Genomic DNA, 20,856 nt, shown 5'->3' with positions numbered 1-20,856 from the left:
CTTGGCATTCATAACGTCATAATAACGCCATTCTAATAATGTCATTACATAAGCCATCTGGTGATCAATGCCAAGAAAAAATATATCTGTCGAGGCCTTCATATCCAGCATAAAGGCCGTCAACTGGCTCTCAATCAATGGTGTGGAAGGTACGATGATGTAATCAAACCATGACGCATTGAAGGACATATTTACTAAACCGAGAATTGCGCTGTCTAGAGCAGCCTCTTGCACTGAAAAAGTATACTGATAGTTGAAAGTGTGTTCGTTTCATCATATCTGATGCTTGCTTCAATATATTCAAATGTGAAACATTCCCCTTAAAGCTGCATTCACTCTCGCGGAAAACAGAGCACGTCCGAAATATTGTCATTCAATGACACTATCTTGCACCATGTGGAGCGGCATGCGGAGACCTACGCGCGCACCAACTACCAACATTCCGGTGTCCGAAAACAGGCCTGTGTTCTAAAATAAGCAGGCACGTGATGTCACCACTCATTGGACTGCCATTGATCTGACCGGGTCGCTTGTGATATTTATTTTGCAGAAAGCATGCTTGATACTTCCTGTATAGCCCACTTGGAGTAAAAAAGGCGGGAACGCTCCGCATTAGCTGGATGTCTTTTGTCTTGGGACGTGTATGTTTGTCGCATATCAAATCACAGCTCTGGATACGATGGGGCCGACCACATTATTCACAAGGCATGATGAGCTTACGAACGATGTATAACAAACTGAAATACATTTACATTCACCTGCTTGTCCTCATGTTGTACGAATCTTCGTTCATTCATCTGCCCACCACCAGCATGCCGCACCGCCCGCTCTAATGTCAGGGTCGCGCCGCGTGACCCTTCGCCCCCCCCCCCCCCTCCGGCAGTGGGCCTCCTTTACACTGACCGAGCGACTGAGAATGACTAACTCCGACAGCCAACACCTTGCACATCCAGCGACTAGAACGATTAAATCGACAGTGAATTGGTAAAAGTCCGCTCCAAGAACGTAATTTCACTACTCAATGAACATGTACTAAACGCACCATCATTTAATTACGTGATGGGTCATTTTTAGGGGGTCAGAGGTGCTTCCAGCCTTGTCGCGTGAGAGTTGCCGCTGTAGCGGACGGCGTGCCTCATTTCTGGTACGTCTACGCGCCCCAAGGTTGCGTTGGCGACTTATGCGTATGATGTCAACGAGCGAGCATTACTTGCGTGTGTTTTGATCTTTTCTGGTCTCACTCTTGGGTATTTTTCCGTGACTGCGTTTTCCCCACTTGCATTGGCATTTTCGGTTACGGTGCTACAAGTTATTCGATTATCAACCTCATGTCCACGATATCTAGTAGCTGTTCATAAGGCTGTGTTGCTTATTGCGAAACGTAGTTCGTGATCGATTTATACAGTAAGCGGCGAGATCAGCAGCCCAAAACGAATATCATCCAATTGACTCCCGTCATTGCGACACCTGATGCAGCATCACCCGAAACATTTGTGTTTAAAAGAAGTGCTTCACCTTTGGGGCATATTTCAAAAACATGCTCTAGTGAAACCTCACAACTTGTCTTTTGATAGCATTGGGTGGCTTCACTACACCGCCGTCACGACATAAGGATATCAACTTCAAGCACATCGAAATGCATTACTTTTGATATTGGTGAGCGTGGAGTCAAATAAGATTTCTCCAGCAGGGTGAGTTGCTTCATATCGAAATTCTGAGCTAGTCAAAAGAGCTAGTCAAATTACGGAAAACCGGTGTTACTGACCTAATCGTACGCATCTGATGCAACAACAAGTACCAAGTACAAAAAAGGCGGAATGCTCCTTTGAAGTGATTTTCTTTTTCTGTACCAGGAGCATAACACGGCCATTGAAGTGGGACGTTTCTATGACGTCATACACATGTGGGTGGCTTTCCCATAGGCGGCGCGTGATGTGCTGCACATCTCCGCGTGCATAAGGACCAAAAGCGAGAGAATTTGAGGCATTGAAATGGACTTGGCTGCTAACTGAAGGGAATGATGGTGACAATGTCTACCTCAGTTCAAAACCCCATTTAAATCTGGACCAGTCTCTTGAATAGTCATCAGTGTGGGTGGATGAGCCAACACGTGGTGCAATACAATATGGCACAATATAATACAATACAAGACCAATTATGATACACCATTTCAATCGACAGCTTTGCTATCGTGTGAACTTAACTAACTTTGCTTAATAACTTAATCACTACTTGTTTTAGACAACAACGCTTTTGTGACTTCAACAGATTGAGCCATCTCGCGTAAACTGCGCGCTTACCTACATTCCTGTTGAGTGTTTGTTTGCATACTGCTCGCACGTGTAGTGGAAAGCCCTCTTAATATAGCTATGTTCACAAAGCGTGTCAAATGCTGGCCCCTCTGCGTTGTACCAGTCGATAGTGTGTCCTGTGTTCATGTGGCAGCAGTAGCCTCTATCCTCGAATATCTGTCAGACTGAGTGAGATGTTTTGTGTTGCTTTCTTTTCTCCACTGAATTTCGAACACTCTCTCCAATGTAGACCATCAGAACAGAACAATCAGAACGGAATCTAACAATCCTGCAAGCCATCTTACAAGCAATACAAGTCGGCTTTTTTAGCCCGATGCCCGTGGGGAGAACAGACACTTGCGTGATCGTTCGCTGTATTTTCAAGTATGCTTTGACCTTGCATTTGCCGCTGATTCTTTACATGGCTCAGGCTTTGCCCTCGCTATAGGGTAGAACTATAGCTTCCCGTGCTTGCTGGTTCTCCCGCTCCGGCCACCGGCTGGCCAGCACCCTGGCTAACTCGGCCCTCTGCTCAAATGATAATTTACCATGTGTATGGAATGTGTCTCTCCGCACCGTATTCAAAGGATGCCGCTGTCGATGACAATTCAAGCAAAATACTTAATTATGCGATTCCGTGCCGGGTCAGCGATTGACCGCGTTAAGTGACCGCAACACAAGGGCTCGAGGCGATGTCTATGAGCTGAGGTGAGGTCGCTGGCATCGCCACCAGATCAACCAGCTCTCAGTCTAAACGTCGCAAAAAACGCCATCGCAACCAGTTTTTGGTCTAAACACTTTGTCCCTCCATTTCTGCATGGCCGTACGCCGGCTCCTCTATGATCACTGCTGATTTTACGACGGGCAAGAGCATCTTTTTATTTTTAGTCAGTTTCGGAGTGAATGTCTGCTCCATGGTCAAGTCAGGTACGTTTATAAAACCCGATGGATGCTTGGCAAGGTACGAAATAGCTCCTTAATTCAAATGTCCCCACAAATAGTGGAATTTTGCGGTCGTTCAAATAAAAAGTTACCTTTTACTCCATGCGACCGGAATGAAAGTAAAAGCTTGAGAAGTCACTCACTACGCCAGAATTGTACGTCATGCTGTCTTCATGAGGTTGGTTACTGGTGGAGCTTCGCGCGCGCGCCGGGTGCGTACCCCGTGTTCTCAGCAGCAGACAAAAATGTCTAATGGAAAATGTCGCGCGGAAAAAGTCAACCGAACATAGTTAAATGAGATTAAAGTCAACGGGGACAATGTCTGAAAGAAAACATTGTCGGACTTAACATCAAAGGGATCAGAGTCGATTGTCAAGAAACCCGAACGAAATGGTATAACCACAAAACGTCGGACGAGATGCAAGTCTATAGGCCTAAAAGTAAAATCTACGAAAAGTTGAAGGACAAAAAGTTGAAAGGGACAAAAGTCGACAGAGATAAAAGTTGAACCAGAAGACACTACAAGGAAAAAGCGTTGAAGGGGTGAGGGTAGAAGTAAATCTACAAAAGAGTTTAGAGGACACAAAATCTACCTGAATAAAAGTGCATTGTGGTATACATGCACCAGCATGTCGCAAAAAGGAATTTAAAGCAGAAGAGACATCAGCATTTGGTTGCACGCTGTGGAGAGTGCCTAACATTTTGTTGCACCTGAAGGCGCCCGAAGGTGCAATGGGCCCAACTGCCTCGAGAGCCTTGGCCTTTTATTAACAGACTTTTTCACGACCCAATGTTATTTATATCTGGATATTTTCACTCGTGACATTTTGGAAGTTTAGCGTTTGGTGATGTCAAGCTGTTCCAAACGGTGAAGTTAAAAACTTCTGGAAGTCTTGCATGCCAAGCTGTCACATGTAGGACGGTCCGCTGCGTGCTGAAGCAAAAGACATAGGTCTATTAGGTTTCGAGGTGAAACCTCTGAGAGGGTCCAGTTATCCAAAAATTTTAAATTCTCAATGGAGTGCTACGGTTGTAGAGGTCGTGCAAGGAATACACAATGGCCGTATGGCCACGGCCCTCCCTCCATCACCTTAGCTCATCTCCATCATTCAAATCATCCGCCGGCATTATACTGCTTTAAGACACCATGCGAAGATGCAACAACATTAAATGAGCAACGTTTATATTTCGTGCTCGCAAATAGATCTTTATTGCCGCGAAGACATACCAACCATCGTGACGGAATTCCAACTTCGGTAGAATGCTGAACTTATACTGACCACCTTGGTGATGTGGGGAAACGCGTGGTGACAGGCTCACCTTACAGAGTAAGTGTTCGAACATGACTCGTCGAAAAGGGCCGTTTGACCTTTGGCTTGTCAGTATCAGTATGGCCACAGGACAGCCGATAATCGTGTGGCCGTATGGCACACTAAAGGTCCTTTCGTACTGCTTCGATGATGACCGTGGTAAAATGGATCCGTTCAACATAAATTACAATGATGGATCCTATATTCAGAGAGCTGGCAATAAACCATGTTCAATGCAGAATCAAATTAAGAATTCGTCTGAGCAGGACTTGTGTTTATTGCATCGTCATCATGTTATAGCTGTACTGGACCTTTAACCTGGACTAACGATGCCGCGCCAGAAACATCCTATCCGACCTTGCTTTCTCGTGAGATCTTGGAATAAGGCACTTCAGGCTTCAACTTCAGGTAAAACAATGTTAGGTTCATACCCCACCATGGGTGGGGTTGGGGGACCAAAGGTACCTAATGTCTCATAAGAGATCACGAAGCGGGGGAATTACTAGCGTCAAGATCACGTTTGGGCTGTGGGTAGAGAAAGCGTCTGGGCTTATTTTTGACAGACAAAACAACAACAAATTTTGATGAGAAATGCTTCGCTATCGATGATTTTAGTTACCAATTCCGTGGAATAGTTTTCAGGTTGCGAGGTCTAGTTGCCCCGTTGCACCCTCCATGGCTACCTCACTGCGGCCATCAAAGAAGGTTGTCGTGTGATGGCCAACTTTTCCCTACGCGTTTCTAATATTTCAGACACAAAAAATTATGGGACGCCCGAGCCAATAGAGGTTTTGGTGAGGAGGGGGAGGGGGGTGGTAACTTCACGTTGGGGGGGGGGGGGGGCAGCCAGGGTCCTCATAAAAGAATGCGAATCAATAACCTTAGACATCGCCACCACAGATCAGCGGCATCAACGCACCAAAAATCACCGACATCGCCACCAAAAATAAACATCACCAATATACATAGCAACATCACCATCACAGATCAGCGACATCGCCACCAAAGATGAACGGCACCACCACCACTCATAGCAGCATCATCACAGATCAGCGACATCGGCACCACACATCAGCGGGATCGCCATCACAGATCGCCGCCATCACCGCCAGAGATCAGCGACATCACCATCACAGATCACCGGCGTCGCCACCAAAGCTCAGTCTGTCCCTTGAATCCAATGAGTCATACGAGGCTTTCGCCGTTTATGACCGCTGTTATCCTGTAACACAGAATCCGACTGAGCACGTTATTGTCATGGAGAGCATGCAGGTGTGGTCTCTCAGACCCTAGTGCCGCTGACTTGGCAGGTTCCCGAGCTAGAAGTCATGGTACGAGGCGTGCTCTGAGCCCATGCCGACGAGATGCGGGCTTCGCGGCCACGCTCGGCTGGTTGTTGGCCTGAAGTCATCGGCTCACAAAAAGATAGGCGTTTCATACCACTGATTACTAACTCCCACGGCGTTCTGCTTCAGCTCATGACTTATCACAGTCACACGCTAAGCTGTCGTGCTCAGTAACCGAGCAGTAAGAGCTCCCGCTCTGGAAGCTGCACTGCCGGCAGGTCCGCCGGTCCCCTCCCACACTGCCAGCCGGTCCGCCGGTCCCTCCCGCACTGCTGGCCGGTCCACCGGTCCACTCCCGCACTGCCGGCCGGTCCGCCGGTCCACTCCCGCACTGCCGGCCGGTCCGCCGGTCCCCCCCCCCCCGCCGTTATCAGGCGGCCTGCTCGCCTCCCGCTCTCCGCGGCCGCGCCCGCTCAATGCAGGGGTGCGTCAGCATGACAGCCCCGCCCGTCAGCATGCACGCCGCCAGCACGCCGAACACGGGTCGGAACGAGCCGGTCGAGTCCCGCAGCAAACCACACAGCGGCTGCGCCACCAGGTTAGCCACGCCCGAGAACATGTTGGACATGGTGAGCGTGGACGAGAGGCGCTCCACGCCGTAGTATTCGGCGTACATCACCGGCATCACCACGAAGAAGAAGCCGATGCCGGCGTAGACGAACGTGCAGGCGACGTACAGACCGGCGTACGTGCGGACGAACACCAGCGCCAGTATGCCCGCTCCGCCCACCAGGCATGTGATGAAGAAGCCGTACCGCTTGTGGAAGAGGTTGCGATCGAGCAGCAGGCCGAGGGACAGCCGGCTGAGGATGTCGATGGGCGCCACAGTGGCGATCATGTTGGCAGTGCGGCCTCGGCTGATGCCGATCTCGAGGCCGAAGCGAGGCACCAGCAGGCAGACGTGCGGCAGGCCGGCGGAGAAGAGCAGCACGCTCAACATGCAGGCCAGGTACAGCGGGTCTGCCAGCAAGCGCAGGTCGAGCAGGCGGGACAGCTGGGCCCAGCAGCCGGTTGGCGCTGCCGGTGCTGGCGGCAGCTGGGCCATCAGGCTGAGCTGACTGAGCCAGGCAGACGAGACGCTGAGAGCAGTGCTGGCGCGGCGGCGCGGCGCCGGCGCCATCAGCGCTTCCTGTTCGGCCGCCTTGGTGTGTTCGCCGCCGGCTGTCGACCAGCGGCGGGCGGTGGGCTCGTCCTGCGGGTCAAGCTGCACGACTGAGGCCGACAGCCGCGCGCGGCTCACCAGCGCCGCGGCCGCCGGGCCCACGTGAGTCGCGCCGTTTGGCTGAGAGGCGACGGCGCCAGCTCCGTTGTCATTGCCGTTAACCAGCGCCTGTTTCTTGCATTCGTCCTGGATCGGTGCGCTGGCCCTGTCGGCCGTCTTCAGTCTCCTCGAGCACCGCCTCCTGTCCAGCCGCATGATCATCCGCTGCTTCTCCAGCGGCCGGTATAGCGCCGCCGAGACGAGCGTGTGCATGTGCAAGCCCCCCAGCATGAGGTACGTGCCGGGGATGCCGTACTCCTCCAGCAGCAGCTGCACCAGCAGCGGGAAGAACACGCCACCGACGGCAGCCGCCGCCGCCATGATGGCATTCGCCAGACCACGTCGCTTCACGAAGTACTGCGTCACAAGCAGGGTGCCGGGCACGTTGGAGAAGCCCTGGCCTAGACCGAAGATGAGCCCGTTGGTAAGGTAGAGGAGGTAGACGTCGCTGGTGAGCGCGCTGAGGGCGAGCCCCAGCGAGGAGCACAGGCCGCCGAGCATGGCCACGCTCCGCTCGGAGAGCCGGCGGCAGAGAGCCCCGCACAGCGGCGCCACGAGAAAGCTGACCGCCATGTACGTGGCCGGGATGATGGACACCTGCGCGGCGGTGAAGCCGTGGCGCTGCACCAGCGCCGCCAGCACCAGGCCGAACGACTTGTGGATGCCGCCGACCAGCACAAACTGCAGCGCCGCCGCGCCGGCGACCACCCAGCTGTAGGCGGAGTCCTCCACCGGCGGCTCGGGCGGCGCCGCCTGCCCCGCCGTCGGCTGACGGGCCGGCTCGTTGCCAGCGCTCGCCGCTAGCGACTCGTGACTCGGGCTCACTGCTGCCACGCGAGCGGGCTCGTCTGTCAGGGTCGAGGCCATCGACTCGCGACTCGCGCTCCTCGCCTCGGGCTTGTGACTGCGAGGCTTCAGGGCCGCCCGGCCGCCGACCATCCCCGACCGTGGTGCGTCGCCGGGAGTGCCGTCTCCGTCCGCCGCCTCGTCATCCCGGTGTTCGGTGCCGGTCATGCTCCGGGGCGTCGGGAGGGGAGGCGGCTTCTGGCCTCCGACCCACCAGCTCGCAAGCCCAGCACGCGCTCCCCGCTGGCCGGCGGGCGCTGGTCGTCGACGAAGACGGTCGAGCGACTCTTGGCGGCACGGTGGATAGCCTTGACACTTGTGGTGCTTACCTGCGGAAAAATCAGGGTGTTTCCCACGTCTAGGAGCGATCGGGCAGCGCGGCGACCTGGAATGGTCTGCACCCCGCCAAGACACCGCCAGACACCGCCAGACACGGCCAGACACTGCCAGACACGGCAAGACACGACTCGATCACGGCCCGGACTTCGCGCGACAGGTCAACCGTCGAGCACTGGAGTCACCCTCCCAAGCCGACACAGCGCCGGGCCCGGCTGCAGCGGGGCGAGAGTGAGCCTGGCAGCGATCTTGGAGCGGCGCCTGGCGCACTCGGCCGTCGGCAGTGCTGTGCCGGCCGCGCCGCCGCCAACGCTCGGTGACGTAATGGGACAGGAGCCAACGGCGACTATCTAGCGTACACAACGGCGCGTGATCGCAATGACAAGGCAAGGCCTCCGCCGCGTGGCGGCCGACGCTGTCGCCGGGCGCGCCGCCGGCGCAGCTCATGGGAGATGTGAGGTCGATGTGGAGTGTGAGGTCGATGTGGAGTGTGGGCTCGATGTGAGATGTGAGGTCGATGTGAGGTGTGAGGCCAATGTGAGGTGTGGCGTTGATGTGAGGTGTGAGGTCGATATGAGGCGTCAGGTCGATGTGAAAGGGGTGAGGTCGGTGTGGGATGTGAGGCCGATGTGAGGTGTGAAGTGAACGCTCACCGGCGCACGTGCGGAGGCTGTCGCTCCAGTCCGCTACACAGCCGCTCACAGACAAAACCCGCTTGGTAACTCGACACGCGGCTTGTTTTTCTTCAAGACATATGCCGTGTTTTGTCAAGCGGCCGGTCACTGAGGTGCACAGATGACGTCACCGGTCACCGGGCAGGTGACGTCACCAGACATGTGTAATCTTTGGAAGGAGCTCCCAATGCGGTTCGCTCTTGCGGAAAGGGAAAGCTCGTTTATCGACTTTGCCTCAAGATGCGACGCAGCTAAATATATAGCACTCTTGTATCTACCGTTCACGCCACTGATGTATTTTTGGCGTCACGTGAGTGAGGAAAAGCTGAACCTTGGCAACGCTGCGAAAAATCATGAAGGCGTGGCTAAAGGTGTCCTTGAGCTCAACCGACACCAAGTCAATTCACAGGAATTGTCACGCGCAATAAAGGGCCAATGCTGCGCAGCAATGAAAAAGCGAAGATGTCAGCAATTCAGACCTCGGTGAAACGCTTGAGAACAGCGAGCGGTAAGGAAATATAAAACGCCGCATCGGAACAGGTAGAAAAGTGCTGGCTGCTTACAGTGTCTTTGAGACGGACTGAATTACATAACAAAGTTGTGACGAGGGCTGGTTAGTACCGTGGGTTAATTTACCTACACTAAGCTAAAAGACGTCCTTGGATAAACGTATGCGTCACGAGGTGTGCGCGCTAACAAACAACAGGATTTACTAAAAAATAAGGACGTCACGTGACAACCGGCTAACGCACGTCCGAAATGCAATTATTCGGACTGGAGCAGCATTAGCATTCAATATTATGTCTAAATAGACAGACTCATTTTTATGGGCACATGCTGTCAAGGCTTCTTTCAGCAGCGATTTACGGCTCAGCTAGACTCCACATGTGCATAGACAATAGCGACTACCCTTCCATGAGTTCACCTAAACCAAATAGACTTGCAAACAGTTAAACGCACAGAGACATCCGATCACCAATGCAGCCGCCCCGTAAATCACAGACTTGCGACCGCCTACTAAGACCGACAACCAAAGACAGTCCGCCTGGTCAATGCCAACACAGAGATCGTGCAGCAAACGACGCTTCATTTCAGGGGGGGGGGGGGGGATTGACGGGTTCAAGGGGCGGGAGAGGAGAATTCAAGGGGTGAAACCCTGATGTTCAAAGAATGAGAACGACTTAGTCAAAGGGGTCAGACCGAGCAGCTCAAATGGCGAAACCAGCCAGCGCGAAGGGCAAGCGCCAACCATCAAGCTCAAGCAGGTGAAGCCAAAAAGCTCGAACTTACCCGTTTGGCAACCGGTGTCAATGATAAGATACACCGCCCAACTAGCACAAGTCTGGCTGGGCGCGGTCGCTATGATGTTGTAGTGGTGACAGAGCTTTCTGGCACAACCGGTGGCCAGCTGCTTTGAATCAAGACACATCATCGATTTTCGAGAGGACTTTTTTATACGGAACGTCGTGATTGTTGCAACGAGTCAAGATTGCAATGGGCAAATTCAATAGCCAAGCCATGATTGTGATGGGCTTATTTAAGAGCTGGGTCATGACCGCGATGGGCAGCTTCAAGAGCCGAGTCATGATTGCAATGGGCAAATTCAAGAGCCGAGTCATGATTGCAATGGGCAAATGCAAGAGCCGAGCCATGATTGTGATGTGCAAATTCAAGAGCTGAGTCATGACCGCGATAAACAAATTCAATAGCCGAGTCAGGATTGTGATGAGCAAATTCAAGAGGCGAGTCATGGCGGAGTCCCGCGCAGGTCCGACGTCGAACAACAGTCTTGCTTTCCCGATCAGTGCCAACTGGCGACGCTTAGCCACTGGTGCCGATTAAGGATTTCGACGGCGCGGTGGGTTTTCAGCGTGGCGGACGTGGTCCACGGTCCGGTGGTGGCGGTTGATGGCGGCCTCTGCCTCGTCCGCGGTCCGTGGTTCTGTCGACGGCCGTGGGCCAGCGGACGAGGCCGGCGCCACCAGCGATCGAAGATCGATATCAATCGCAGCTACGCGAGCCAATTGAGGCGATTAAGGATTTGGCCAGCGCGGCAGCTTGTGTGAGCGGCGAGCGTGGGCGTGAGAGCGGCGAGCTCGCGAGCGTGCTGTATTTGAACAGTGGATCACCATCACATGCGTCCTTCATTCGGTTTTTCTAGGCACTTCCTTTTCCATTGTATTTCGCTACCGAAACATTGACATAAACCATGACAGTGATTCCATTATTCCACAGCTGCACTAGCCTAAGCGCTCAGGAAGACATCAGTTTATTCCACTAAGCAGTGACCCCTGAAAAATGTCGCATCATCACGGGACCCGCGTGTAGGTTACTCACATATCAGACGCTCTGCCATCAGTCGTCAGTTCTCTAAACAGCATGATCTGTGAAACATCTCCAATGTCATAAGTTAAACAAGAATCGAACACCGCGGGGGATTTCATTCACAACCCGCAAAAATATACAGCGAGAAACAGGACAGAAACCTTCCACGACCACCGTGCAGCTGGTGCCGAGTAACCAGGGATCTTGGAGACAACGGTCGGAGATAAGAGTTTTGAATTACTCAATACGTCTCCTACCAAAGATGTGCTTGCGCTCAAACAAAGCGTTGTTCATATCCATGCACATTGGTTAAGCTTAGCATTACTGTACCGCATGACGTCACAACATCGCCACCCCAGATCAGCGGCATCTCCACCCCAGATCAGCGGCATCTCCACCACAGATCAGCGACATCTCCACCACAGAACAGCAGCGTTTCCACCGCAGATCAGCGACATCTCCTAGATCAGCGGCGTCTCCACCGCAGATAGGTGACATTTCCATTACAGATCAGCGACATCTCCACTACAGACCAGCGACATCGCCATTAGATCAGCGGCATCTCCACACACAATCAGCGGCATCAGTATGGGCATCAGGCATCAGCATGGTACATCAGGCATCAGTGCTCACCCCCCCCCCCCCCCCCATCCTCCCAGGGCGTGGCGTGGCGTGAGGGTCAAGTGTCACTACGACAGGAGCGATAAGGCTTGAGGGCACAGGCGCACCACGCGTGGCCGTGATACTCGGCGCGAAGATCAGCCGAGTACATCCGCCCCCATGCCCTCAGACACGCCACCGCAATGTCGCCATCATCCTGTGTATTGAATAACGCATCCAATGAAAGATGAACGCAGTCAGAAAGGCGCAAAAGCAAAGGCGTAAATCGCACCACCTTGCATCTTGTCTGAAACAGACAGAAAGAGTTGCTAAACTGCGGCCGCTGCGACGGTACAGTTCTCTCAGCTGCTTAGCTTACCTTAGCTTAGCTCATCTGCTTGGCCGGCTAGGTTTCTTTAATAAGAAGTAAATGAGAATTCAAGCAAGACAGATCCAATGTTGACCCAAATGCAAAATATTTCAAATTTGTGACTGTACTGTGCAGTAGTGAGGTGTTTCGGGCAGCTACAACTGCCCCAACCAGCTCCGGATGGCGCCCTGAAGAGCCCCCCCCCCCCCTCCCCTCGGCCACCAGACTCGTAGCCCTGTTTTGTAGTGCTTCAAGGTCTGGTCCCGTCCTGCATTGTGATGCGTCCGTCGTGGATGGCGTCGCAGTAATTTATAACAGGTCTGGTGTACGCGGATGTGTATTTGTTATAATGGAGATATAGGTGGCTTGATATTTTGACAATGCCTTTATCGAAACAATAATAGAATGTTCTGCTATTGTTTCGATAAAGGCATGTTGCCGAACTATCAACTCATTTATGTCTCCATTCTCCTGATTTTTCTCCGAGGAATGAGGCTACTACTTCTGTCTTATCTAGTTAAACTCTTCATGACATGTAACTGAAACGCTATTGTTTCCATTGAACCGCTATTTGATTGAATGCTATTGTTTCGATGAAAGCATGTTGCCGAAATATCAACCCACCTATATCTCCATTCTCCTGGTTTTTCTCCGAGGAATAAGGTTATCACTACCGTCTTATCTATGTTCACAATACTATTCGCAAATACACTACACAACTTACGTAAGAGTTCAACTAGTCATAATATTTGGCCCGACATTCGCAATTGCTGCCTTCCACCGCTATCCCATATGCTGGATGTAATGACCTTCGAAATGCCATTTCATCCGAGGCCCGGCACGAGCGATTAATATCTGCATTCGAACGTATCGCACACATCTGCATACCAAGGTCTGCGCGCACGCACTAAGGTGAAACGAACTTCATTCCTCATGAATATTTACGTAAAAGCTTGGCATACTTTCACCAAACATCGAAGTACAAACCGCCGCTTACGTACTTTTGCTAAGCGAACATTAGTCCTGGCGAACATTCGCGCTCAAACATCTGCGTACAAATAACCGCTCATCACAAAACGTCACACGAACTTTTGCTGGTACGAAAATGACCTCTTTTGCCGTGAACATTTTGCGATGAGATCTCTATGCATGCGTAATATTTATTTCATGAACTTATGCCGGTATGAGCACTGCACTCCACGTATTCTATTCTGATAACATGAGGCATACGAACCTAATGCAACGAACAATTGCCATGCATACTTTTTATGGGTACTTTCACCGCAACCCACTCAGCCCAGCACCACTCCAGAGCTGAGCAGGATGAGTCCCCACCCCGCCCTGCCCTAGAGTTTAGTGCGATGGGGTCCCGTCCTGCCCTAGACTTTAGTGGGATGAGTCCCCACCCCGCCCTGCCCTAGAGTTTAGTGCGATGGGATCCCGTCCTGCCCTAGACTTTAGTGGGATGAGTCCTCACTCTGCTTTGCCCTAGAGTTTAGTGGGATGAACCCTCACCACGCTCTGCCCTAGAGTTTAGTGGGGTGGGGTCCCATCCTTCACTACACTTGAATGGGATGACTCCTCACCCTGCCCCGTCCCAGAATTTAGTGGGATGAGTACTCATCACACCCTGGCCTAGAGTTTAGTGGAAGCCCGCAGTCCAAACATTGCAATGTGGCAACTGGCTGACTGACTGGCCGACTGACTGCCTGGCAATGCGTTGCCAGACTGAGGATGCGTTATGAATGAGGCCCCGGGCTCAAAGCGTGTCGCGCTGGTGCCGCCCTCTTTAACGCGCTGCTGCTGCCACCTGGCGAACATAACGCAACATAACAAACGCGAGCGTGGCGCTTTGCAGCCCGTCGGCTTCCACGGGGTTGGCGTAAGCGCGTCGCCGGCTGGGCGCGTCAGGCCTCGGGCGGAGGCCGCGCGCCTGGCCGAGCGCACTGCCGATTGACAATAAGCACCCCTCTGGAAAAGATGGGATCGCCCGGAGGCGGCCATTTTCCGCTCGCGCTCGCCGGTGTTGTGGTATTTGTGCGCTGTTACATGCTTGCCGAAGTTTTTTTCTTTAAAAGTGATGCATTTTAGGTACATCTGTGAATGCCGGGTGCAGTAATGTCTATTTGTCAGAGTTTGTCGATCATTTATCCCAATAATACCTCGTCTGATGTAAGTACTTGCTTGATTGCTGATTCTGGAAATGTACATCGGGAAGAGCATTCCAAAGTCACCTTGGCATTCATAACGTCATAATAACGCCATTCTAATACTGTCATTACATAAGCCATCTGGTGATCAATGCCAATAAAAATATATCTGTCGAGGCCTTCACATTTAGTATAAAGGCCGTCAATTAGCTCTCAATCAATGGTGCGGAAGGTACGATGACGTAATCAAACCATGACGCATATTTACTGAACCGAGAATTGTGCTGTCTAGAGCAGCATCTTGCGCTGAAAAAGTATACTGATAGTTGAAAGTGTGTTCGTTTCATCTTATCTGATGCTTGCTTCAATATATTCAAATGTGAAACATTCCCCTTAAAGCTGCATTCACTCTTGCGGAAAACAGGGCACGTCCGAAATATTGTCATTCAATCACACTATCTTGCACCATGTGGAGCGGCATGCGGAGACCTACGCGCGCACCAACTACCAACATTCCGGTGTGCGAAAGCAGGCCTGTGTTCTAAAATAAGCAGGCACGTGATGTCACCTCTCATTGGACTGCCATTGATCTGACCGGGTCGCTTGTGATATTTATTTTGCAAAAAGCATGCTTGATACTTCCTGTGTAACCCACTTGGAGTAAACAAGACGGAAACACTTCGCGTTAGCTGGATGTATTTTGTCTTGGGACGTGTATGTTTGTCGCATATCAAATCGCAGCTCTGGATACGATGGGGCCGATCACATATTCACAACGCATGAGGAGCTTACGAACGTTGTATAAAAAAACTGAAATACATTTAGATTCACCTGCCTGTCCTCGTGTTGTACGAATCTTCGTTCATTCATCTGCCCACCACCAGCATGCCGCACCGCCCGCTCTAATGTCAGGCCCGCGCCGCGTAGCCCTTCAGCCCCCCCCCCCCCCTCAGCAGTGGGCCTCCTTTGCACCGACCGAGCGACTGAGAATGACTAACTCCGACAGCCAACACCTTGCACATCCAGCGACTAGAACGATTAAATCGACAGTGAATTGCCAAAAGTCTGCTCCAAAGAACGGAATTTCACTACTCAATGAGCATGTACTAAACGCACCATCATTTGATTGGGTGATGGGCCATTTTTAGGGGGCCAGAGGTGCTGCCAGCCTTGTCGCGTGAGAGTTGCCGCTGTAGCGGACGGCGTGCCTCACTTCTGGTACGTCTACGCGCCGCAAGGTTGCGTTGGCGGCTGATGCGTACGATTTCAACGAGCGAGCATTACTTGCGTGTGTTTTGATCTTTTCTTGTCTCACTCTTGGGTATTTTTCCGTGACTGCGTCTTCCCCACTGGCACTTGCATTTTCGGTTACGGAGCTAAAAGTTATTCGATTATCAACATCATGTCCGCGATATCTAGTAGCTGCCCATAAGGCTGTGTTGCTTATTGTGAAACGTAGCTTGTCATCGATTTATACAGTTAGCGGCGAGATCAGCAGCGCGAAACGAATTTTAGCCAATTGACTCCCGTCGTTGCGATACCTGGTGCAGCATCACCCGAAACACTTGCATTTAAAAGAAGTGCTTTACCTTTGGGGCATATTTCAAAAACATGCTCTAGCAAAACCTCACAACTTGTCTTTTGATAGCATTGGGTGACTTCACTACACCGCCGTCACGACATAAGGATATCAACTTCAAGCCCATTGAAATGCATTACTTTTGATATTGGTGAGCGTGGAGTCAAATAAGATTTCTCCAGCAAGGTGAGTTGCTTCATATCGAAATTCTGAGCTAGTCAGAAGAATTCCAGAAAACTGGTGTTGGTGACCGAATCGTACGCATCTGATGCAACAATAGGTACCAAATACCAAAAAGGAGGAGCGCTCCTTTTAAGTGATTTTCTTTTTCTGTGCCATGAGCATAACACGGCCATTGAGGTGGGGCCGTGGCATGACGTTTCTATGACGTCATACACATATGGGTGGCTTTCCCATAGGCGGTGCGTGATGTGCCGCACATCTCCGCGTGCATAAGGACCAAATGCGAGAGAATTTGAAGCATTGAAAAGGACTTGGCTGGTAACTGAAGGGAATGATGGTGACAAAGTCTATCTCAGTTCAAAACCCCATATAAATGTGGACCAGTCTCTTGAATAGCCATCAGTGTGGGTGGATGAGCCAACACGTGGTGCAATACAATGTAGTACAATATAATACAATACAAGACCAATTATGATACACCATTACAATCGGCAGAATTGCTATCGTGTGAACTTAACTAACTCAACTTAACTTAATTACTACTTGTTTTAGATAACAACGCTTTTGTAACTTCAACAGATTGAGCCATCTCGCGTAAACTGCGCGCTTACCTACATTCCTGTTGAGTGTTTGTTTGCATACTGCTCGCACGTGCAGTGGAAAGCCCTCTTAATATAGCTATGTTCACAAAGCGTGTCAAATGCTGGCCCCTCTGCGTTGTACCAGTCGATAGTGTGTCCTGTGTTCATGTGGCAGCAGTAGCCTCTATCCTCGCATGTCTGTCAGGCCGAGTGAGATGTTTTGTGTTGCTTTCTTCTCTCCACTGAATTTCGATCATTCTCTCCAATGCAGACCATCGAAACAGAACAATCCGGACAGAACAGAACCATCAGAACGGAACAGAGCAATCAGAACAGAGCAGAACAATCAGAACAGAACAGAACAATCAGAACAGAACAGAACAATCCTGCAAGTCATCTTACAATCAGTACAGGTCTGCCCTTTTGAGCACAATGTCTTTGGGGAGAACAAGCGCTTTCGTGGTAGGTCACTGTATTTTCAAGTATACTTTGACCCTGCATTTGCCGCTGATTCTTCACATGGCTCGGGCTTCGCCTTCGACATGCTGTAGAACTATAGCTTTCCGTCTTTGTTGGTTCTCCCGCTCCGGCCACCGGCTCGCCACCGGCGACCGGCTGGCTAGCTCTGCCCTCTGCTCAAACGACAAGTTATAATGTGTATTGAATGTGTCTCTCCGCGCCATATTCAAAGGATGCCGCTGTCGGTGACAATTTAAGCAAAATATTTAATTATGCGATTCCGTGCCGGGCCAGCGATTGACCGTGTTAAGTGAGTGGGACATAAGAGCTCGAGGCGATGCCCATGAGCTGAGGTGAAGTTGGCTGGCATCTCCAGCAGATCAACCAGCTCTCAGTCTAAACGTCGTAAAAAACGTCATCTCAACTAGTTCTCGGTCTAAACGTTCTGCCCCTCCATTTCTGCATGGCCGTGCACTGGCTCCTCTATGATCACTGCTGATTTTACGACGGCCCAGAGCATCTTTTTGTTTTAGTCAATTTCGGAGTGAATGTCTGCTCCATGGTCAAGTCAAGTACGTTTAAAAAACCCGATGGATGCTTGGCAAGGTACGAAATAGCTCCTTAATTCAAATGTCCCCACAAATAGTGGAATTTTGCGGTCGTTGAAATAAAAAGTTACCTTTTACTCCATGCGACCGGAATGAAAGTAAAAGCTTGAGAAGTCACTCACTACGCCAGAATTGTACGTCATGCTCTCTTCATCGGGCTGGTTACTGGTGGAGCTTCGCGCGCGCGCGCCGGGTGCGTACCCCGTGTGCTTGCCGCACAAAAATGTCTAATGGAAAAAGTCGGGCGGAAAAAGTCGACCGAAAATAGCCAAATGGGATAAAAGTCAACGGGGGCAAAGTCTGATCGAAAACATTGTCGGACTTAACATCAAAGGGATCAGAGTCGATTGTCAAGAAACCCGAACGAAATGGTATAACCACAAAACGTTGGACGAGATGCAAGTCCATAGGCCTAAAAGTAAAATCTGCGAAAAGTTGAAGGACAAAAAGTTGAAAGGGACAAAAGTCGACAGAGATAAAAGTTGAACCAGAAGACACTACAAGGAAAAAGCGTTGAAGGGATGAGGATAGAAGTAAATCTACAAAAGAGTTTAGAGGACACAAAATCTACCTGAATAAAAGTGCATTGTGGTATACATGCACCAGCATGTCGCAAAAAGGAATTTAAAGCAGAAGAGACATCAGCATTTGGTTGCACGCTGTGGAGAGTGCCTAACATTTTGTTGCACCTGAAGGCGCCCGAAGGTGCAATGGGCCCAACTGCCTCGCGAGCCTTGGCCTTTTATTAACAGACTTTTTCACGACCCAATGTTATTTATATCTGGATATTTTCACTCGTGACATTTTGGAAGTTTAGCGTTTGGTGATGTCAAGCTGTTCCAAACGGTGAAGTTAAAAACTTCTGGAAGTCTTGCATGCCAAGCTGTCACATGTAGGACGGTCCGCTGCGTGCTGAAGCAAAAGACATAGGTCTATTAGGTTTCGAGGTGAAACCTCTGAGAGGGTCCAGTTATCCAAAAATCTTAAATTCTCAATGGACTACTACGGCTGTAGAGGTCGTGCAAAGAATGCACAATGGCTGTATGGCCACGGCCCTCCCTCCATCACCTTAGCTCATCTCCATCATTCAAATCATCCGCCGGCATTATTCTGCTTTAAGACACCATGCGAAGATGCAACAACATTAAATGAGCAACGTTTATATTTCGTGCTCGCAAATAGATCTTTATTGCCGCGAAGACATACCAACCATCGTGACGGAATTCCAACTTCGGTAGAATGCTGAACTTATACTGACCACCTTGGTGATGTGGGGAAACGCGTGGTGACAGGCTCACCTTACAGAGTAAGTGTTCGAACATGACTCGTCGAAAAGGGCCGTTTGACCTTTGGCTTGTCAGTATCAGTATGGCCACAGGACAGCCGATAATCGTGTGGCCGTATGGCACACTAAAGGTCCTTTCGTACTGCTCCGGTGATGACCGTGGTAAAATGGATCCGTTCAACATAAATTACAATGATGGATCCTATATTCAGGGAGCTGGCAATAAACCATGTTCAACGCAGAATCAAATTAAGAATTCGTCTGAGCAGGACTTGTGTTTATTGCATCGTCATCATGTTATAGCTGTACTGGACCTTTAACCTGGACTAATGACGCCGCGCCAGAAACATTCTATCCGACCTTGCTTTCTCGTGAGATCTTGGAAAAAGGCACTTCAGGCTTCAACTTCAAGTAAAACAATGTTAGGTTCATACCCCACCATGGGTGGGGTTGGGGGACCAAATGTACCTAATGTCTCATAAGAGATCACGAGGCGGGGGAATTACTAGCGTCAAGATCATGTTTGGGCTGTGGGTAGAGAAAGCGTCTGGGCTTATCTTTGACAGACAAAACAACAACAAATTTTGATGAGAAATGCTTCGCTATCGATGATTTTAGTTACCAATTCCGTGGAATAGTTTTCAGGTTGCGAGGTCTAGTTGCCCCGTTGCACCCTCCATGGCTACCTCACTGCGACCATCAAAGAAGGCTGTCGTTATGTGATGGCCAACTTTTCCGTACGCGCTTCTAATATTTCAGGCAAAAAAATATTTGTGGCGCCCAAACCAATATTGGATTTGGTGGGGAGGCGGAGGGGGTAAATGCACATTGGGGAGGAGCCAGGGTCCTCAAAAAAGAATACGAATCGATAACCTTAGACATCGCCATCACAGATCAGCGGCATCAACGCACCAAAAATCATCGACATCGCCACCAAAAATAAACGGCATCACTACCACACATAGCAGCATCCCCATCACAGATCAGCGACACCGCCACCAAAGATAAACGGCATCACTGCCACACATAGCAGCATCATCATCACAGATCAGCGACACCGCCACCACAAATCAGCGACATCACCATCACAGATCACCGGCGTCGCCACCAAAGCTCAGTCTGTCCCTTGGATCCAATGAGTCATACGAGGCTTTCGCCGATTACGACCGCTCTTAGCCTGTAACACGGAAGCCGACTGACCATGTTATTGTCATGGAGAGCATGCAGGTGTGGTCTCTCAGACACTTGTGCCGCTGACTTGGCAGGTTCCCGAGCTAGAAGTCATGGTACGAGGTGTGCTCTGAGCCTATGCCGGTTAGATGCGGGCTTCGCGGCCACGCTCGGCTGGTTGTTGGCCTGAAGTCATCGGCTCATAAAAAGATAGGCGTTTCATACCACTGATTACTAACTCCCACGGCGTTCTGCTTCAGTTCATGACTTATCACAGTCACACGCTAAGCTGTCGTGCTCAGTGAGCGAGCAGTAAGAGCTCCCGCTCTGGAAGCTGCACTGCCGGCAGGTCCACCGGTCCCTCCCGCACTGCCGGCCGGTCCACCGGTCCCCTCCCACACTGCCGGCCGGTCCGCCGGTCCCTCCCGCACTGCCGGCCGGTCCGCCGGTCCCTCCCGCACTGCTGGCCGGTCCACCGGTCCACTCCCGCACTGCCGGCCGGTCCGCCGGTCCCCCCCCCCCCCCGCCGCCGTTATCAGG

General features: G+C 51.1%; 1 protein-coding gene across 1 annotated transcript; it reads right to left on the bottom strand.

Moving 5' to 3' along the window:
- Window positions 1-5,760: 5,760 nt before the first annotated feature.
- On the bottom strand, window positions 5,761-8,164 carry LOC119092561 (monocarboxylate transporter 7). The gene is made up of 5 exons (XM_037215521.1): window positions 8,097-8,164; window positions 7,451-7,862; window positions 7,231-7,420; window positions 6,337-7,101; window positions 5,761-5,765 (listed from the first exon to the last, which is right to left on the bottom strand). Exons 1-5 carry the CDS (start codon window positions 8,162-8,164, stop codon window positions 5,761-5,763), a joined length of 1,440 nt encoding a protein of 479 aa, XP_037071416.1.
- Between the last annotated feature and the right edge of the window lie 12,692 nt (window positions 8,165-20,856).

Source organism: Pollicipes pollicipes, unplaced genomic scaffold, assembly GCF_011947565.3.
Source record: "Pollicipes pollicipes isolate AB1234 unplaced genomic scaffold, Ppol_2.1 Scaffold_1600;HRSCAF=1878_pilon_pilon_pilon, whole genome shotgun sequence".
Classification (NCBI taxonomy): Eukaryota; Metazoa; Arthropoda; class Thecostraca; order Pollicipedomorpha; family Pollicipedidae; genus Pollicipes; species Pollicipes pollicipes.
The sequence above is the reverse complement of the archived record's forward strand: the minus strand, read 5'-3'. Positions and strand labels throughout refer to the sequence as shown.